Source organism: Parambassis ranga, chromosome 2 (genome assembly GCF_900634625.1).
Source record: "Parambassis ranga chromosome 2, fParRan2.1, whole genome shotgun sequence".
In the NCBI taxonomy this organism is placed as follows: Eukaryota; Metazoa; Chordata; class Actinopteri; family Ambassidae; genus Parambassis; species Parambassis ranga.
The window spans coordinates 30,116,391-30,137,769 of NC_041023.1; the positions used below are offsets into that span (position 1 = coordinate 30,116,391).

Consider the following 21,379-nt stretch of genomic DNA (forward strand, 5'->3'; position numbering starts at 1 on the left):
ATTTAAATGTTGAGCATGTGGACAAGTCTGTCAAATTATTGCCACATGTGGGACTGGAGGAGCATTTGTAAGAGGGCACTGTGCCACCTTGGTTAAAGTTTAATGTAAAAAGTGCTATGATTGCACACAAAAACAAAGACCTCCATGGAAAACTGACCACTAATAAATCCACCAAAATAAAATAAAAAATACTGTTTCTGATGGTTGGGAGCCCAAATGTATTTGGATGGCTCATTGATTTGAGTATGTGTGAGATCTATGTTCATTTATTATTGGAGTCATCTGAAGGATGAATCTGTGTGGATGCAAAAACAAACCTATTGGGTCCATTTAATTATTCAATACAAGCTAAATCAACAGTCTGCAGATCCCAATAATCAGATAGCTTTCAAAGCACAGCAAATCAATAGTGCTGCAATCTACAGTGACAATAGTCATTCCATGAAGGGTCAGGATCACATGACCCTTAGAAATGAATGTTAAGGTCATTGGTCCATGTTAAGATCAAACATGCTAAGATTAAAATGGTAACAGGACTGTATAATTACTTTTATTATACGAGTTACATGCTATCTGTGTCTTGCATGAGCACATGTTAATTCAATTCAAGGACATGCAGGTTAGTCCTGATAGCTTAAACACACAACGTTACAGTACGTTTGTGTTAGAAAATGCATGCATTAAAGCAAAAATAGCTACTAAAATATTCACTAGTGCATCTATAAATTGTTCAAATCATTGAACCAATACAGGCTATATGAATAATTTTAATCTCTTCAGGCGATGAAGCAAAAACTATCAAAAAAATAGGAAGAGAAAAAAGGGTTAATTATGAATGTAAGTTTGTTTTAGAGCAAAAAAATAACTATTTTAAGCACTTTTTAATGACTTAAATTTGTAATTGAATGCCAAGTTGTTGTTTTGCATTAGGCTTAGATAGAGATGACAATGAAGATAAATGTAACCAATTTTGACCATTTTAAAACCTTATACATTTAAGCTCTATGACAGCGTCAATACAATCGTGTTCAGCATAGTGAATTAGAAGTGACAGGCACTATAGTATGAATTTGAATGTTGGTATATTAAGAGCTCATCAAATATGGTCCTGCGTCTGCAAGGGCAGAGGAGGAGAAGTGGATGCTAGCAGTGCTTGGCTCTTTATTAAAATGCACTGACCAATCTGACTTCCCCATTTGTCTTGCAAATGAGATGATGACTTACGGAGGCAACATGAATAGCTCTGATGAAGCCTCCTTTTTAATGCAGTCAAGTGGGTTGGAGGGAGGTGTGCATGTGTATCTGTGTGTCTGTGTGGATCTTTTTTTGCCAGCTGGCACTGTTATTTCAGCAGCTCTCCTCATCTAGCCGAAAAAACTGTGTGTGTGTACATGTGTGAGTCTACACACACACACGCACCGGTAGTGCATCCCGGTGTCCTCTGAATTAACTCAGTGAACTCCTTTAAATACAGCTGTATGTGGTTTATCTTAAGCCTGTGGGGATACAGAGATCACCCAACAGAGGTACACTGTTCCCAGGGGTCTTCCCCTTTACCCCTTTACACATACAACACACACACACACACGAAACAGACATGCATCACACTTCTGTTACAGTATATCCCTCAGGCTGCTAAATCAGTTATTCAAAGTGTGTGTGTGTGTGTGTGTGTGTGAGCTTTATGGTCAATTTACAAGTCATTTCTATCTCAGGGATGATGATATTTATGAGCTGCCAATGGTGATGCTGGATTTACTGTGTCCATCTTCATAAAGGTGTCTGCCCAATCCCTTCACTTAGTCAGAGCTTTCCTAGTTTAAATCACAGTGAAACACTGGATGTGTCAGCCTCATCTATGGCATATATTTCGCAAAAAATCTATTAGCATGTCGCCAAGTTAATGAAGTTTTATGTGCCGTGTGGACGCAATGAATGACACTGATATTCCATTGATTTGGATTGTAAATAGGTTTTCAATTTTCTGTCTGAATCATGAGTTACTGAATAGCAAATTATATTGAAGCTGACATTTTTTTATATCTACCATGTGCATGTGCATGAGCCAGTGCGTAGGAGTGGATGGACGGGTGTGTTGAATATGTCATTTGGTCATATAATTAGTTAGTTTGCATATTGATGGCTTACTGCTTTTTGTGTAAATGTGTGCACAATTTTTATTCCATCATGTTGTGTGAGTGTTTAGTCATCCATGTATCATCAGCCTCCCCATCAAGCCAGCAGCTGCCTGTCTGTCTGTCCATATAGCTGTGTGCATATGTGTGTGTGTGTGCCCGTGCACACTCTGGGGCCAGGTGAATCAATGTTTTGCCAGCTATTTCTCCAGAGAGACATGCTCATGTCCGTGGAGATCCAGACAAAGCCACCCTGACCGTGGCTGTGTCTGTCCCCCCAGAATTAAACTCTTCCGTTGGGATGGGTACTGCAGATGGTCAGGGGGGTGGAGAGCAGAGACAGCTAATATACATGCAAAGGGACACAGCGACCAAAAATAAAGCATGCATGCACTTTGATATATCTATTAGTACTTCCTGAGTAGCTCTTATAACTAATGTAAAAAAAACTAAAATATTGTTCATTGATGTTTGCCGGATTTGCCCAGTGTGCTCATCATTGTCTTGTAGTAGTCTCAGTGTGCCAAATCAGGTGAAGGAGGTGAGTGTTTGACAAGATCAAATCCACTCTCATGGATTATAAGCTTTGCCATCGCTTGTAGGCTTTACAGATTTGGCTTTTTTGGAGCCAGAAACTCCTGTTAACAGTCTCATGTGGAGATGGATGGATGATCACTGGACACCTTTCCATATGGTGACCACAGTGTCCTCATGGAGCTTCCTTAGCCTGTGAGACTTGAGTCCGAACACATTAATACAAATCAATACATCATCTCATCAGACAAAAATATTCTTTAGAGCAATGTGTGGTAAAGTATTAGTAGTAACAAAAACAAAACTGTCTCTTTCACTATAGGAAATGCAGGTTGGTAAGGACCAAGGACAGCACCCATCTGAGAGGGTGATTGCATTTCACTCATCTTCTCACTGTCACTTTGTGACACACAAGAAAACACACCAACGGTTCTGGGAATCCATTGCTGTGGTCTGTGGATATAATCCATTGACAGTATCTTTCACCAACTTGACCAGAAGCTTTCAGCACAGTATCGACTGGCACCATTCCACACACACACTATCCTCCTTCCGCTTCCCCTTCGGAATGCATCCATTGTTGAGATTTATGTTTGCGTTCATATCCTCTGACCATAATAGCTTTTTTAAGGTCCAGTCTTCCCGTATTCATGTCTTGTGCTGTTTGTCATATCCTTGGCTAAAATAATTGAATATTTCTAAGGATGCATTCATGCATGTAATGAATTTATTTTAGGGGCTGTGACCTGCAGTAAAAATCATCTTCAAAAAGCGGATACGGCCTTCTGTGCAAACTACATACACAAACATGTCACTGAAAATCACTCTGACATGAGTCTGAAGACATCATGTTAAATGTTAAGAGACAGGTTCACTTCGAAAGGAAGTGACAGCACGGACAAATCACAGATGCAGAGCATGCAACAGTGCTTCTTTAAACAAACAGGTGGGGGAATCAGATGATTAACTAGGGCTGATTGGCAAGTTAGGGGCTTAAGGTAGAAGGAGATGAGTAACACAGCTCTGATTACCTGTGCATGTGCAGCTCTTTAACTGACCATGAAGAAGGTTTTTTGGAGGGTATTTTTCTCTCATGTCATCTATAATAGCTAATCAGGATTATCTAAAAATTGGACAAGATCAACCTCAGTGCAGTCATCCTGATACCTCTGGCTCAAGGGCTTATCACCCAAGGAGGTCCACAAGGACAACGTAGCATCACTACTGGAGGGTGCTTCTTTGGGCTGTCACATGGCAAGGCCTGGAAGATATATCAGAAGGCAGGTCACCATCAGCACACCTTCTGAAGTGGGCATGTCAAGGGTCAATCCTGTGATTTTTTTAAGCGGATGTTGAGAGATACCTTCTGCAGTTTGCAACCATGGATGAGACCCCAGGTCCATCACTTTCAACCAGGGACATAAAAAACAACACAGTAAAAAACAGAAAGTCACATCAGTGAGGTCTGCAGGCAACACAATGGCTTTATGAGATGCAAAGGAGTGCTCCTGGTACCAGGAAAACAGCTCACACTGATCTCTTGAGACAGCAAGAGATCAACAATCAAGAAAATTCAGCATTGGAAGCTGAGAGAATAGAAGTGCTCTTCCACCAGGACAACACTCCAGCCCACAATTCTCCATTTTGCTTTCTTCACTGATCTTTCTGTGTATAAAAGCACAAAATATGGTTAATGTATCAACTAAGCTACATAAATTTATGTCGTGCTCCGAGCACGTTGGATCATTTACCACAGCTTTTATTTAATCACAGCATGACTTGATGATGGAATCTGTGGAAACCTTCTGCTTCTTTCAGCACCTACACTGAATAAAGTGGAAACAAATGTATTTTATTATCACTGCATGACACATCCTTGGCACTTCACCTTGATTCATTCCTTAGATGATGATAAGCGATGAGCGCCAATAAGAAGAAGAGGAGGGAGCAACTGTTAACAAATGTTATTTTCAGTTTTAATTGATTGAACATGGAGGGTGTGCATTTACATTTTAAATTGATCATTGTCTTGCAAGTCAGACAGAAGAGCTGCAAATGGTGCAATTATGCATGCATGGATACATGCCATAAACATGCAGTGTAATTGCCACAAAGTGCTGTATATGTTTCTGCGAGCAATGACTGACAGAGTGTGTCATATTCATTTTTCATGGAGAGTTTGACATGAGAAACTGAGCATGCCTAGGCGTGTCGACAAAACACCGCAATTTTCTGTGCTTGACAATATTTTGCATGCTATACAAATCCAGAATAACAAGAGCAGACCTGTTTGTCAGACAATGTATGGAGATAACGTTTATTAAAAACTTTCGTGAGGCGATGTTTGTTGTTGTCACAGTCATTGACGAAATCCTTTTTAATGCGTTCGTCCTGGATCTGCCCCGCCTTTGATAATCCTTCACTGGATCTTTTGTACTGTAGTTGTTGTAATACTCTATAATCCCGCTCTGCATTGCTTATGATGTGTCTAGGATAAAAAATAAATAAATGCAAGAAAAAGTACAAAGCAATGTACTAAATATGTATGCACCAGCTTCAGTATTTGCTATATTAAGATCAAGAGAGGTTAAAAAAATCCATTCTGATGTTTTTACAATGACATTGCTGCAGGAACAAACTGTTCAAACGGCGTGTAAGCCTTTAGTGAGTAAAAATGAAAATACATAAATGCTGAGCCTTCCCCAGCAGTTCAAAAGAAGCCATGACTTTTTCAACAATTTAACTGACTGCAGAGAAAAGGTGCAGCAGTCGGAAGTGAAACTAACCTGCAGTTTGCTGTTGATAAAATGGCTTCATCACAGTATTACAGAAGAAATGATCTAAATCTGACAGATCTGTGCAGGTTACGGTAGTTATGATGCCACTGCATTCAACAAAAACACACACTCAATACAGTCACAGAGACACCTAGAGGTTTTTATACGTGCCTGGCAACATTGTGGACAATGTAACAGAAGTCTTGCTCTGAAATCTCACTGGTTGACGAGACAGAGGGTTAGTCTGGGATTATATCTCCATGAGTACACAGACAACAGCAGCTGCAGTCACCACGTACACTCACTGCTGTTCTTGTTACACAGCTCTCAAGTCTGTCTGGAGTCAAGGTTCTGTACGTGTCCAGTGGATCTGCATCTAGAGGAAAGTATGTACAGTTCTGCACCCTTGGTAAAATAAACTGTACAAAGGCTGCACAGGCAAATTGGAAGCCTTGTGTACACCCTTTAATGATGTAATTTAAGCCATATGAAGCCTTGCGTCATGCTCTCGTGGATGTACAAAGTCTGCCACCTGGAAGGCTGAATTAAACAGCATTTTCCTCAATATTGGCTCAATATTAAATGATTTTGTGCACTTGTTTCTTTTGCATATTCAGTTTGCTCATAACTCTATGCTGTCGAAAAACAGCGACCATTAACCACCAACCACCTCCCACTCGTGCTAAACACAAACACACCAACATCTGCTGGAGGATTCCATCGAGCTAGTGTTTACTCTCAAAATGATTGGCAGATTGACACTATACACAATTAGAAATTATGTTCTAATCTAACAGTATTTAATTTTAAATAGTCAAACGATGAATATTATCTAAACACTGGTGAGACCACATAAATCATGTGATCTAAGATGACTTTTTAAAGACTCTGTCATGAGCTAGGCCATCATAACTCTTTTAATAGCTCAACACTCTACTGTTTACACAACAGTCCTGAAATCTTGGTTTTAAAAAAATAATGTACAGATTTGCTTGCAAATAAACACATGCGTGCACACACACTCACACAAAAGACGAAGTGGATGAAGGAGAAGGCTTCAGCAAGCTGACAAGCAGAAGATTAATCCATCCTTCGCAGCCAGTCACTCCCATTCTCTCCCTCCTCCTGTTTCTCCTTCCAGCCTCATTGTTTTCAATAAAGTGTCAAGACTGGCCATTTTATAATCACATTTGTGACTTGGGATCTGGGATTCAGATGCAATCAATGTCTATTAGAATCACTGGGTTATTGATTGAAAGAGGAGGAATGGTGTGAGCCATCTCTCCCATTTTCAGCCTCACTCTCTTCCTCGCACACATTGTACACAGACAGTACTTAGTTAGTGACAAAGCTGAGATCTGGGCATTCCTGTGTGCAGGTCACTGTGTATTTTTTTACCCACCTAAGCAATTTAGTGGATTTTGTGTCAGCATTTATTGTAATGTTGGGAAATAAGAAGCATGCAAAAAGTTGATATTAGAATGACCCATGTGTCATTGTACAGAAATGTCTTGACTTGGCCATTAGATTGGGGTCAGAAAAGACTGGAGGTCAGAGGAGATCAGCCCAAAATAGGAGGTTAAGGAATATATTATATCACTGAGAGTCCTCACAAGAATAGAGATACAAAAATATATGTGTCTAGGCATTTCTGTGTGTGTGTGTGTTAAACAGTCCCAAGTCCCAGGACAACTCATTAAGTGTATAGTTCTCCCGTAGAAGAATAAGAAGAGCAGGACACTGTGCTGCAGTCTGCACTCAGCATGCCAGTCACACCCAGGAACTAGTGTGTGTGTGTGTATGTGGGATAGAGAGGCATACACGTCCAAATCACACACACACACACACACACAAAAAGCAAGCCTCACTCACATTCTCTCATACACCCGAAACTACAGACACACAGTCACGCTGACCGACACACAAACACACACACACAAAACTTACAAAGGCTGACATGGATTTATGTGTCCCACAGCTCAAGAAGACAAGCTTTGGGAAAAGGTACAAATTCAACCAAAGAATAGGAACACCCATTGTTCAAAATGACACACACACACACACACACACACCAGTGCACACAGACCAGAACACACTCTAACCCTTAACAGGAAATGGCTTATTGACTGCACAGTGTTTAAAAAAGACCTGTGAGTGTGTTTTAGTCACTGCATGTCTCCTTAATGGAATAATTGAGTCTAGGCCCCTATTGACATGTGCACACACACACACACACTGATAAATGCTGATGGACAGAGAAATCTGTGGACTATCACTGATAAGATTTGTGTTATTTGGATGGAAATGAACCATAGGATTGTGTTTGGTTACTGTCTTGGGGTGGAACGTGTGTTTCCATGAAATGAATTTGTGGAAGTGATTTGTGAGATGACTAGGGAAGGCGGCGTTTTAATGAGTGCTTGTTTGATTTGGGAATAGAAAATTGCAAGGTCTTTTCTTCATGCTGATTTGTTCTGTTTAACAATAAAGTAAATATGTGCATATGTGTGCGTGCGTTTTCCATTTTCTTCCCGTCTTTCTGCTCTGTTCACCCACCTTCCTGCCTTGTTGGGTCTAACCTTCATTCTTAATGCAGCGTTGCTAAACACACTGAGAAGAAAATGAAATCCTAACAAAACTAGTGCCATTGATAGAGAGGGGGGTAAATGAAGGAGAGATGGCGTGAATCTTTTGTGCGGCTCTTCTTCTCCACCAATCCACCTCTCAGTCGATGAAGGAGGGTTGAAAAAAAACACACTAACAAAAGGAAAATAGGCCGTGTTCCTCCATCTTTCCCAACTCTGCAGCGATCAATAATCAATCCCTAATCTCTCTCATCTGCTTCACCTTCTCATTCTGTCTCCCTTGTTTGCTTCATCCTTTCAACTCCCTCCATGTCACCTGGCTAAGATATTGAACCTGCTGCAAGGACACACCGAGGACTATGCAGACATGGTTTAGTCATGCATCGTTAAACAAAGACAGCTATTCAAACTACACAAAACTAGGTACTATAATTGTGACATACATGTGACACACAGTAACACCGTAGTCTTTAAAGACAGGTTTTGTCACTTTGTTGCACAACTATGTATGTAAATGTGGAAAGAAGCATCTGGTTAACCTTGTGTGTCACATACTGCCACTTTAAAACATAATTAAGATCAAGACCAATATAAGATTGTTAGCCTGTCCCAAAACCTTCATCAATCAATCACACGTTTACATCTGCATCCCTTGTATGTATGGTTCAGCTGGACCTCAGTCTTATATGGCAGGGATTTATGTACACAATGGGCAATTTATGTCCACAGCCAGCAATCTGTGTCAATGCAGGGGTGCTTTTAGGCAAGGGTCTTGTCACAAAGCTGGAATCAATGATTGCTTTTGAAAAAATGATGGGGATATATGTCCTTCCAATCCCTTGAGAAAAGTATGTCTTCACACACAGATAAGAGATGCACCCACACAATCACTATGGTCTATAATGCCTGCTTTCACCTACAGACTGCCACCGAGGCAGAAACAGACAGGAATCTGCAGCCAACATCCACAGTCTTGAAGGAGCTTCAAGGTCTGCCGCTCAAATGTAAAAGCAATAAATCGACCTCCCTGTTACCTTCAGGTGTCTTCACAGGTGGCTATTGCTTTAGGAAATGTTTATCTTGCCCTTATGGACATGATAAAAGGCAAAAAAAAAAATAGTGGGTTAAGAAAAAAAGAAGAAAAAATGAACAAAATCAGAGTCAAGAGAAGAGGGATTGCTGCCAGTGATGGAGTAGCATTTAATCCACCTCGCCTTTTCAGCTGTAAGGACCCCTGCTGGCCTGTGTGATCAAATCTCTTCCCTTTCTCCTCACTCCCCTGTGTATCATTGTTTTTCTCAATATATATATAAAAATAAAACACAAGTAACATTTATTTAAAAAAAGAGAGGTGAAGCTGTAAGCTACCTGCTCTTCTGGTAGGAGTGTTAGCTACATTTATGTGTGCTCAGCATCTCTCTACTAGCCAGCTGTGGCCAATTCACACCCGATTGCTTGCAGAAAAAGGAGCTACGCTATTTAAACCAGCAGTCTATTATAATGTGTGTAAAACATTCACCTGCAGGTCAGAATGCTTCCTCCCACTACACTTAAAGCTCAGAGCCAACAGCAGATACAAGCATTCACTGATAATTAAAGGAACGCAAACGTTCAAATAAAATTCTATTCTATTCTTTGTTTCATTTTTACCCCCAAACAATATTTAGCATCCTCCCAGACCAATTCAAATTAAAATCCTTTCGATTTTTCACTCCTGTAATTCTAGTAGGAAAACAAAAAATGTTTTTTATTTGATCACAAAAATGAGAACACTTTGGAAGTCAGTTTTCTACAACCATGAAATATATTTGCCAGACCAATGTGATAATGCTAATTACTCTTAAGCCTCTGATTGATGTTGATGTTTCTAAGGAGCATTATCAATGGGATGACCGATCTGGGCAATGAAATGTCTAACATCAGCCATCTTGGTTGTTTACAAAAAGTCAAACCATGCAGGAATTACACAAGCAGAGCCAACAGCGTGACATACAATTTTGAATGAATACCCTCATCCATGTGACTGTCTTGTTGCATCATGTAGCCATTAGCAACACTACATATGCACTGCAGAGGCACAGTGAAGACGTTTACTACTAGATGTGAATGGTATCTTTCTATATCTATGTTTTTGTCAATATAAAGACACTGACATGTGCAAGGGAGAATACAGTGTATGTCATAGATGCATGACACATACATTCTACACAGCCTGAGATAAAGCCCGCGCTGTTACACTTTATTGTGTTTAGATTCAGTAAGAGAAGTTCTATTCTATTTTCAGTCACATTAAATACTGTCTAATGTAACCTGATTTGTAAACAATGACACCATGCCTACTGTTATAAAATCGGACATCTGGTTTTCTATCTGCTGCTATGGTAACGGAAATGATTGTAAATCATGGGGAAAAAACAGATCTATAATGTCTTTATCAGGTTTCAGTGCTCACTGCCTCAAGCTGAGGTTATATGCTTTTTCCCCCCTTGAAAGATATTTCCAGCTCACGTCTTCAGCATATTAAACAGCTAAAAAAACATATTTGCATTTCTTTATATTACTAAATAAAAGGCTGTGCTTCTCTCAGTGGGAAACACCAGGCTGTGTTGTGGCCTGGTGTGATCACAGTCTCTGTGGGATCAGGCTGTAATGGACAGAAATCATGCTGGTGGTGGTGCCAGGAAAAGAAAAGATATCTATATAGATATTTATATAGTCCTTCACATATCAATGGTTAAAACATAAAAAAGACAACTTCAGATTGAAAATGTGTTTGCACCTGCTCCTCCATCTCACTCCCAAAGAAAAGACACACTGACAGCTGATTTTCAATTCCACCTCCACAAGTGCAGGAGGAGGGGCAGCAGCAGTCGCCACAAAAATCTATTTGGTATAATTTTTTTTCTTGGTTTTGTTCCACATACAGTTCCACTTCTCAACTTGTTTTAAATTCCAAATCTAGGCACTTAAAATTCAAATCTTTTATTCATTGGTCTGATTGTGAAACACGTAGGTGGTTTTGAAGTGCTTATGGTCACTTCCCAAACGTCTTTTAGTGATTACAGAGTGGCTGCTTTCAATCTGGCTGCATGGTTATTCAATAACTCTTTCTCTCGTACTCAACAGACACACTAACAGGTAAACTGAGCAATTATGAATTTCACCTAATGAATTTTTAATCATAAAACTAGTGAGTACAACAAAATGTATAGTCCTGGGAGAAGAGATGGCAACATTTCTTAAAAAGTTGTAATAAATCTGAAACAAAATTCATTATTTCTAAAAGTCTGTGCATTACATCTCCACATTTAAACAAAGTGTGGTGTCAACAAGTGTCCTCCAGACTCAGAAGGCTTAAACTTTTCACAAAACACATGAGACTTTTACACACCTATAGAAACTTTCCCTGCAAGTCAATGCTACATCAGAAGCCCACATGTTGTCATTACACACATACACACACATTTCATGACAGAAAGCATTTTACAGGGATGTAATAATTACCATGGAATTCTCCTAACACACACACACACACGTTATGAAAGAGACAAACACAGGACTCGTCTTTTGCGGTACTAGATCCTAGGTGCAGTGCATGCCGTTGTCATGGTGATTTTCTCTATGGAAGAAAACATGTGATTCAGATGGGTGTTTGAATTCAGCACACTGCTTCTCCACCCTGCTGTAGGGAGGAGTGTACTCCACCAGTGTTGCCACTGTGTCCTCATAGGATGATAAACCCTGGAGGCAGCAGCTGACTGCACAAAGGCCAGGATTTCTCAGATAGTGCTGACTCGGACATGCTGTACATAGGATTTCTGATATAGTATTCAAAGCACTTTAGTTTTTTTTTTTTTTATCAGGCCACTCCACATGGGAACAAAATAAACTTTGCAAACATACTTTAGAATGAATTCATATCTATGGTGCACAAGAGTCCATTCTTCTACTCACAAATGAAATAATTAGATCTGCTGAAAACAGTCGAGTACCTTGGGCAGTGTACCGATGCTGGTAGAAATTGGGCTTGGTGAGGCTGAGGGGTAATTTACGTAAAATCCAGAAAGTTTAAGCAGGGACTCACTCTCTGAACATATTCAATTGAGAGAATAACAATGAATGATTTATGGTTTTCATTAAAACACCACAGCACAATGATTTTCCCCTCAGAGCAGAAAATGTTTATTACCCCAAAGCACATGTCATTAGTATGAGTTTATGGTATCTTAAACTAGCCGAATTCATTCTGTGATGCTGAACGTGCTGCAGCTGATGCTACTGATAGGATGCTGTTATCCTTTGTGTCCTCTACAATTAACCCACAAGTGCTGTGCTATCCAGTATATATCCTACAGTAATGGAAGTTTTTGCCTCTGGCTCTGTGCAAGTGGGGGTAAGAAACAACGGTCAAGTGTGTGTGAGTGTGTGTGTGTGTGTGTGTGTGTGTAACAAATAATTGCATTGCAATCATGAGATTCAGTGAAAGTGCTGAGCTGTTTATGAATCTTCTTCTCTTGCCTTCAGTGCTACTTAAACACAATGAGCTCCCTTTATTGATAAGATATTTCCCCTCGGGCCACTGCAACACAAACACACACACACCTCCAGGGTTAAACTCAACCTGATAAACCGATGTCACTCAAACAAAGCGTTAACACAGCACCATGTCTGCTCTATCAAAAATCAATAACCGCCATGCAGGGGGCAAATGCTGCGGCCATGTTTAAGAGAAACACTGCAACACCAGCAGCAATAACAACCATGTTAATGAGCTCCACAGAAAGGTCAAGGCTAAACAAAAGAATTCCTCCTTATAAATATTTAAGTGTGATTAACATTAGCAGTCCTAATTAAGCCATCAGTCTTTGTCCATGAAAGGGCCTTTGATTAGTTGACACTCAGGACGCCTCCACTCCAGTGAAGAGCGACTCTGCAGGGCCTGATGGGAGACTTGGTAAGGAAGGGGTGTGCATGGTGGGCTTGGGTAGAAGAAGGTTAAGGGAGGAATAAATGTAAATTTAATATATATATATGTATATATGTATACATGCATGAATGTACACACACATCAACCAATACAGCAGCTCTAAACACCAATTGGAAATATTACCCAGCTGGATTTATTGTTGACTGTGTTGCACAGATGTATGTGTGATGATGACCCCATGGTGCCACCCATCCCAGTATGACCCATCAAATGGAGATAATCAGGTTAGATTGCGAGTCTGTGTTGCCTCCAGGCACTTTAAACTGGGACAATGAGGTATAAAATACAAAGCATGCTTCAGTGTGTGTGTGTGCGTTTTAATGTGCAATATCTCCATTTGCCCTCCAGCCTTTTGCTTACCATATAAAGGCGTGCATGTGCAATAGTTGTAGTCATATTGTAAATAATAAATAACTGCAGCACGTGTGTCTCTGCATCACTCTGTGTTTGTATTTAACCACAGCTGCATGTATTTATCTGCTGACACATCTCCCTCGACATTTCATGTGTAGTCCTCATCAGACGATGATGTGAGCCGAGGACGCTGCACACAAACGGACCCCAGTCACCCAAGTGAATTGGGCTTGTGGACAGAATTAGGGCTCCAGGCGCCAGCTGCACATCACAACACAGGCACAGCTCGAGTTATGTGTGTGTGTAAAGTAATTTAAATCCCCTTTTGAAGGGTGAGAAAACATTTTTTACACTTGCATGGATTAGTCTAAAACTGGCTTCTTATAAGGTCACGGGTGGATAGGCTTGTGTGGGGCCATGTAACAGGTTTAGTAGCCAGTGGCTTATGGCATTTCCTGACATGTAGGGAGCATCTAACCTCCATGTGCAAGTTCAGCTGATCGCTGTTGGGCATCTCTGTTAAGAATTCAGGGCATTGTTGGTTATTTCATTGATGAAAAAAAGATCTAAATGCTTAATGTTCATGTGCCAAAGAACCAAAAAATAAACCAGAAGTATGAATTGTCAAATAGAGGCACATAGTTTATTCCTCATGATTAAACTTTTGTCTCGGTCTTTTCCCATGAGCTGGTGTTTTTGCTACTGTACATCATCATGTGTATCATCATTTTGAAGAACAAAGACACACTTTAAACTTGCAATCTGTTATTATTTGCATTATTTCCCCTGATGCAGTTGTCTTTGACCTTAAAAATGGAGTTAAAGCACCATAGCCTAAGTCACATAAAAGCTAAAAAAATGTGGTGCACCTGTAAGATTTTGTCACAGGAAGGAGTTTTTCTGTATTAACAAGTAGTTGGGTGTGTGGGAGTGTTTGCGTGTGTGTGGTCTTCCGTACAAGGTCATCCTCATCCCATGGCGGTCCTGCTGTCTCACAGCAGCTCAGGGTCTCATTACCGCTCACTTTATCTCTGGAGGGAAACGCAGAGTCAAAGCTAAACTCTCACTCACTGCACCTCTGTCTTTCCCTTCATACGGCCACACACACACACACACAGAGCTACCCGCAGCTCTTTACCTCTGTAGCTTCTTCACACCAGGGCAGCAAACCTGAGAGCATTTATACATAATTAAAGTACCTCAAACTGACATGCTGTCCTCATAACAGCAATTTATGTTAACACAGTGAGGTCATCCTAGGTTTCATTGTGTGAGCCATCACAGTTTATCTCAGGCTAACTTCTACCAATCGGATGTTAATTGGTCTGGATCACTGCAGCCATGAGTGAGTAACTTAAAGCTTGCTATGTGAGGTCACATAAGGATGATGGTGGATAATTCAGGAGCATCACTTTTACAAGTCCCATGTGGTATACAACTTTTTCATGAAGGTCTACTCACAGAGGGTGATATATTTTAGACCTTGAAAATATAGCATGTGCGTATTTGTTCCACTGTATCCCTGGGTGGTTTTCATTGTAAAATGTGCTAGATGTTATGAATTTGTAACCCCTTACCCTGTTTTTTAAGGCCTAACCTTAACCAGTAGTTTTAATGTCAAACCCAGTCGTGATTAAAAATGAAACTTAACCACAGGTGAAAAGAAACATAACACTCAGTAAAAAATAAAACAGCTCTCAGTGTCAGGTGGACTTGAACCTCAGACTCCTGAATGAAAGCCCTCTGTGTTGCATGTGGCTGTATTGAACCTATGATTGGGTAATGTAACCATGTGTCATATCTGGAGGATGTATTATCAACCAAATATATGATGTGTTGCATAATGAACAAAAATATGACTGTGTGATAATGTCACCAACTAAGAGACATTTCTGAGTGCCACATTCCCACTTCTGGTGCCCCAAAACCCACATTACTGGCATAATCAAACTTTGCACATTAACTGAGATGGGTAGTTAAAACTTAAATTTGCATACATCTTACTTTCTGTAAGAAAGCAAACAAGCATTTCCCCCAAGTTTCTCCTATAGACTGTTTACACTGCCGCAAACTGGCTCAGAAAGTTTGAGTCACTCCAGTGAGACCTCCTAAACCACCGAGCAGCTCTGCCTCCCCCCCAAAAAAAGAAGGTGTTTACATGACCAAAACTTGAGTCTGCCAAAAAAACAGGAAGGTAGTAGCACTTTCTTAAACAGAGCCAATAACTTACTCCCTCAGCAGCAGAAGTTCGAGCTGAAAAAAAAAAACATCCTTTTGTGGTGCCAAGCAGACAGACACCGACACAGACTGGGACAGAATAGGAGAAGAGGTGCAGACAAAAACAAAAAAGAACAAATAAATAAGAGTGAGAACAGCAGAGGGGAGAGCCATGGAGAAAGAGAGCTCTATAAATTGTAGCCCGGTGCAGGGCTGCAGGGAGGGCGTAGCAGTCTGATGAATAGAGCCATCAGCCTAAGCAGAGGCTACAGAGCAGCCTGCCATCTGCCTGCCCATTACTAGAATGGAGTGTATGACTGTCTGCTCTCATCTGTAGGCCCCACTGGCATTGCTGGCAACCAAGAACATTTCCATGTGTGTGTATGTGTGTGTTTCTTAAGTCCAAAACCGGAAGACGTGTCCTTACCTATAAGCATAACTGCATTTCCATAGTGTCTCCTGCATTTCATTTGTGTGGGTGAATACATTTGTCAAGCACTTCTCATATCTATTTGAAGCATATTGTGCAAAGCTGTGTGTGTGTGTGTGTGTGTGTGTAGAGAGGAGGCGAGGGTGGCCCTCAGAGAAGAGTTACAGCAGCATGGCAGACGCTTCACACCTCATTGGCAAGCAAGGAGGGCCAATCACCGCCAACAGATCCGCCCCTCAGGCTGCCTGCCTATTCTTTTACATCCTGGATGAGTTCGAAAGAGTGAGAGAAAGAAAGAAGTCGGGAGAAAAGTAAGGAAAGGAGCAGCAGGAGGCAGAACAAAAGAACAAAAAAAGGGAGTAAATTCAAACACAACAGACAGAGATACACACAGGAGGATAAGAGCTGCAGAGCAAGTGTGGGGAAACTTTAAAGGAGAAGGTCATTAAATCAAATGTGATTAGTCATCATGGTGGAGGATGTTGTCTTTTGTATTGCAGAGTTGAGTGCATTCTGGTGGTTTTTTTTTTCCCCCTATCGGGCTTCTTTAGAGAACAGAGGATTGAAATATAATAAAAGCACAGAAGTGAAATTGTAGCTTTATCCTAATCGCTTTACACAGTCCTATACAGGAACTGGTGTTGGTCACAGTAACAAAGATTCACTGTTCACGCAGAGACTGTCCTTTCAGATGGCACTGAAAGGACAGTCTATAAGGCCCACCGATATAAATAACATATAAAGGCAGATAGAGGTGCAGAGAGCCATGCTGTGTCATCACAGATCACTGATGTGTTCTGGACATTAAAAATAACTGGATGATCTTAAAAATCCCTTTAAAAAGAGAAGTCTGATGTTTTTATTTACCTTGGAAAATGAATTTCACCTTTTTCTCCAAACACCACCTCCATCACCTCCACCCTCCAGAATTCTGACACTGCCTGCTCCCACTGTTTGCAGCTTCTCTACAGAATCACTGAGCAGCAGCTCAGTTCTCAAGGACATGGCAGCCACAATATTTTTGTTGCTCATTCTGCTCACTTATTTATTTCACCTAAAATGTTACTTAACACCAACTATTTTAAATAGCAGATTTTCTGTAATGTTTCTAGTGTCATCAAATTAAAGCCACAAAATCCACTCTAAAGAGTTAATACAGCAGAACTATACCACTTTTCATGAGTGGGTCAAGACTTACAACCATGTTGATGGACAAGTGGCGGGCATAGGTTGTCTAGAAACATTGACGACATGACAGCTCCTCAAAAGTGAAGCTAAAACACGTAGCTTGCCCCTATGCTGGCTGGCAGTATAGGCCATAAACTCCACCTCTTTCATGTTCCAAGGTGAAATCAAACAAAACTCCTTCCGAGCGACGTTTTAGGCCTTGTTAACTAGCTTTTATCACACATTTGTGCTCATCTTTGTAATATGTTGTTGATCAGCAGCCAGTGGAGCAGCTAAGATATGCAAAAAGATGAAGAATGAGCATGCTTGACGCAGAAGTCACGATGTGGCTTTGGCTCTTGACCTCTACTGCACAGGCTCTGGTTCCAAGATGGCACCATTTTCCAACGGGCAGAGGCAGTACGGCATCATCATTATGAATAAATGTCGACTAGAGAGCAGGATTAAGAGACAACAAAGTTAGTCTAATAAACAAAACAAAGACAGACCATCTAGACAAAGATACAAATTATTAAAAGGTAGTTGAGGTCGTTGGAGCGTCCTTTAAAACAGAAAATAGTTAGCCACATGTTAAGATCATCTCATGATTTTAATCACCCTTTAATTATATTAGAGGGGACATAATCTCATTAGAGAGAGAATACACTGTTAAATCACTTCTCCACGGCTATACGGTCAAAGTCCTACGGCTTGTGTCAGTGTGAAAATAAGCTGGGAAAAAAGATGGGCTTAGTCTGTTCTGTGGAGAAACACCTGCCATGAACTCCAATACCCATTATCCCCAACCTTTAGAAAACCCCTCCAACACACACACACACACATAATAGAAGTCAACCCCTAACCCCTTTGAGACTCCACAAGTCAAAAAGCAAAAGGACAGCTGACTGACGGACAGAGGGGTATTATTCACAACGAATCACATGCATGCATACACACACACACAGCCGTCTCTCGCTCTGTCCATCCATCACACACACACACAGCTTCTTCTTCTGATGCAGAATTAAGATAACGTCTCACCTGCGTCCACATCAAACCCAGACGGGGTCCCTCTGACATCCACATGCACACACACCAACTCTTACTGCAGCTTAAAAAAGTGGCTGCATTACCACTCCACTCACACACACAGTGTCAAAGCACACACACACACACACACACAGTGTCTGCCTATCCAGTTAACCCAGAGAGTCTGGCAGAGTGCAGACAGCGTGGAGAAGCCGTCTCCTCCAAGGCAACATTAGCCTGCGAGACTGAGCAGAGAAGAAACACACTCCAGAAAGAAAGAAAGAAAGACGGGCAGACAGAAGTAGATAAGTAAACGGAAAGAGGGACAATGAGGGGATAAGCAAGAGGTAGAGATCCCTGCTTTTTTTTACTTTTGTTGAATAGCTGAAGCAGGCAGAGGATTGGCACAACACAGCTACATAAAGAAATCAGAGAAACAAAGAGAACGATAGATGATGAACCACAACATCTGAGACAAGTATTTCCCCCTGCTCCTGCTCTCTCTTGGCCTCATTCACAGACATTTGGCAAAATGTCATTGTGTAAACACAAAGGCTGCGTGTATCCATCAAAAATGGTTAATTTAATGCAATTAGCATAAAACACACACACACAGGAGAGACGCTGGCCACTGAATATTTATAGAGAAAAGTTCAACAACAGTTCCTGTTTTGTTTGATCTCTTTTTATTTCCTCTGATCAGACATTGTCACAAGTGTTAGTCTGGATGAAAACTCAACAAGTTATATTATTAACATCAAACAAACAGATGTTTTTGTGAACACAACAATACAACAGGAGTGGGGGAAACATAATAGGATTCAGTAAAAATAGACTTATATTTGGAGTGAGCGTGGCTGTGACTTGTGACAGAGGTGGCTGGCTTTCTTTTAAGTGGTCCCACTTAATCCTCCTTCGAGGGGGCCAAGCTCGGCCCTGTTGGATCTGGTAAGTCCTCGTGTCTCCAAAACATCGGACAGTGTCAGTGCCCCTCTGCCATACTCACAGGAGAGATAGACGAAGGGTTAAAGAGGCGGGGATCAAAGGAAAAAGGTGTCTTTTTCTCTGTCAGGGTGCTGTTTTTAGTGCCTCTGGTCTGGTTCGGGTCTGGTTCGGTTTCTCCACAGGATTTTGAGGGTGTGTGTCTTGGTGCTGACTCATTCCACTCTTCCTCCACTCCAGTTAAATCTGTCTGTCAGACGGTCAATAATCAGTAATCCCCCCACAATAAACTCTTCATTGCTTCCATCTTTCTTTCACTCTGGATCCCTTAACCCCCGGTTCTCAACTTGTTCTGCAGAGAAAAACAGAGAAGGAAAATTCATGAGAGACAGAAAGACAAACAAGAAAATATAAAAACAGGCAAACGGAGGAGAAAGATTTTATTTCACACATGAGAGATGAGACAAAGAGAGGATGGCCTGAGAGTACAATAAAAGAGAAGAGGATGAAGTGAGTTCAAGAAGTAGAAAAAGGACCCAAGGGCACAGGATTCCATGTTAGTGATAAGTGCAACCACAAATCCCCAGCACTGCCTGTCAATAACCATTTGAACCGGCCTATTGCAGCAGGTGCCACTGGATGAAAACAGCCTAAGAGAAGACGAGTGAGAGGAAAAAAAAAACGAGGGACATAAGAAGGGAATCATGTAGAGAAAAAAAATCTGCTTCTTCACTCGCCGCTTTAATAACGGTGCTGTGTATCGGATGAGTTTGTAACATTTCTCTAGAGGTGTTTATTTTCCACACTATTGATCCGACCATAAAATGACTATTGATAAAAAACAGTTGCTCCTAGTGCACTGTGAAAACAGCTACAGGACAGTTTTGTTGCAAGCTGGTGGTCTTTAGAAGAAAAAAAAAGCAGGTCAGGATGTTAAAGCGATCGCTGAGATGTGGTCAGCAGTGTTATTATTGGTCAAAAAAAGGATGCTAGTGAACACTTCAGGGATTGAAATGTGTACCGTTGCTTGGCAACTCTGTTAGCTGCTCTTTCTCAGAGAAAACTGAACTTACGATGGCGACCACTAAAGTTTTTTTTGCTGACAGCATCTGACTTCTTTATAGAGGTGCCACCATGTTTCTACATTTTAGCAATTAACCTTCTGAGCACAATTTTATTACAGACACGATCATTTAATATAATCATAAACATCTATTATATCAAAAGCTGAGCCAAGATTTAATGGCTTGAAGTGCTGAAATTAAATGATTAAAGTACTTAAGAGGACCATTGATTGAAACGATGTGTGTAATAAAATGATGTTGGTGCTGGTTTTCATTTCAGCCTTTTCAAAAACCACAAACACGAAGCTAGCTAAGCCGTTTGAGAGACAAAAAAGGAAGATGGAGGGGTCAGTCTAAAAAATGAAGTGAAGAGGGAAAAGATAGGGAGCAAGAAGGCAGTCATGCAGTGAGAATATGGAATGAGGAGGCAAGCAGTGGATGGAGATCGGCCTCTGTGATAAACTCCTATTCACAGAGAGAGAGGGAGAGAGAAGGAAGGAGAGACTTTATCTGTCCTTCGGCTGCCTCTTCCTCACTGTTTGCTATCAGACCTGTTAAGTGCTGAATGCATTAGAAATGTGAAGGGATAGTGGATGGAGGGATGGCGTTGGGGGCGTAGAGGGCACAAAAGAGAAGGAAAGTGGGTCTAAATGTTATCACTGACTGTGGCGATAAGGACGCTAATTATCAGCGACAAAAACCAAGCAGATGACAACGCTTCTGTCTCGGCTGTCTCCAGTTGAGGGGTCAATATTGTTAAAATGGAGATTTTGGGGATTTGGTTTTCATCCTTGGTGAGATGGCATCTTGGACATCCCTAGCTATAACCATGGCGCTGCTGTTTTCAGTGGAATTTCAGATTTGAAGGGGAAGGACGAAGAAGGGGAAAGAGATTTTCTTTGAGCCATGTTATCAAGCATCTTTAACCGAGAGGGCGAGGAGGTGAGAGACGTCTGTTTGAGGGAACGTTTAGATCTTCTGACCTCCAGAGGTCAAAGTCACGTCCTTTGACATTGGTCTCTTGGAGCGGCTTCCTGCCTGGCTCTGATAAAGCTGTGTAAACATCCTAATCGTGAAGCTGCATCGGCTCATATCAATCCTACTTCATTCCTTCCCCCATGTTTTGTCGGCTGTGTAATTCCGCATATTATTCCTTTA

At 41.1% G+C, this 21,379-nt stretch overlaps 1 protein-coding gene across 6 annotated transcripts in view; it reads right to left on the reverse strand.

Annotated features, from left to right (window-relative positions):
• Positions 1 to 18,884: 18,884 nt before the first annotated feature.
• The window catches only part of chchd3a (coiled-coil-helix-coiled-coil-helix domain containing 3a), a 55,098-nt gene continuing 52,603 nt past the window's right edge, over positions 18,885 to 21,379 (reverse strand). For all 6 annotated transcript variants that reach the window (XM_028400203.1, XM_028400202.1, XM_028400201.1 and 3 more), the window contains one exon: positions 18,885 to 19,509. In XM_028400203.1, coding sequence (XP_028256004.1) covers positions 19,486 to 19,509 — 24 coding nt within the window. In that variant the 3' untranslated portion in view covers positions 18,885 to 19,485. The remainder of the gene's footprint in view (positions 19,510 to 21,379) is intronic.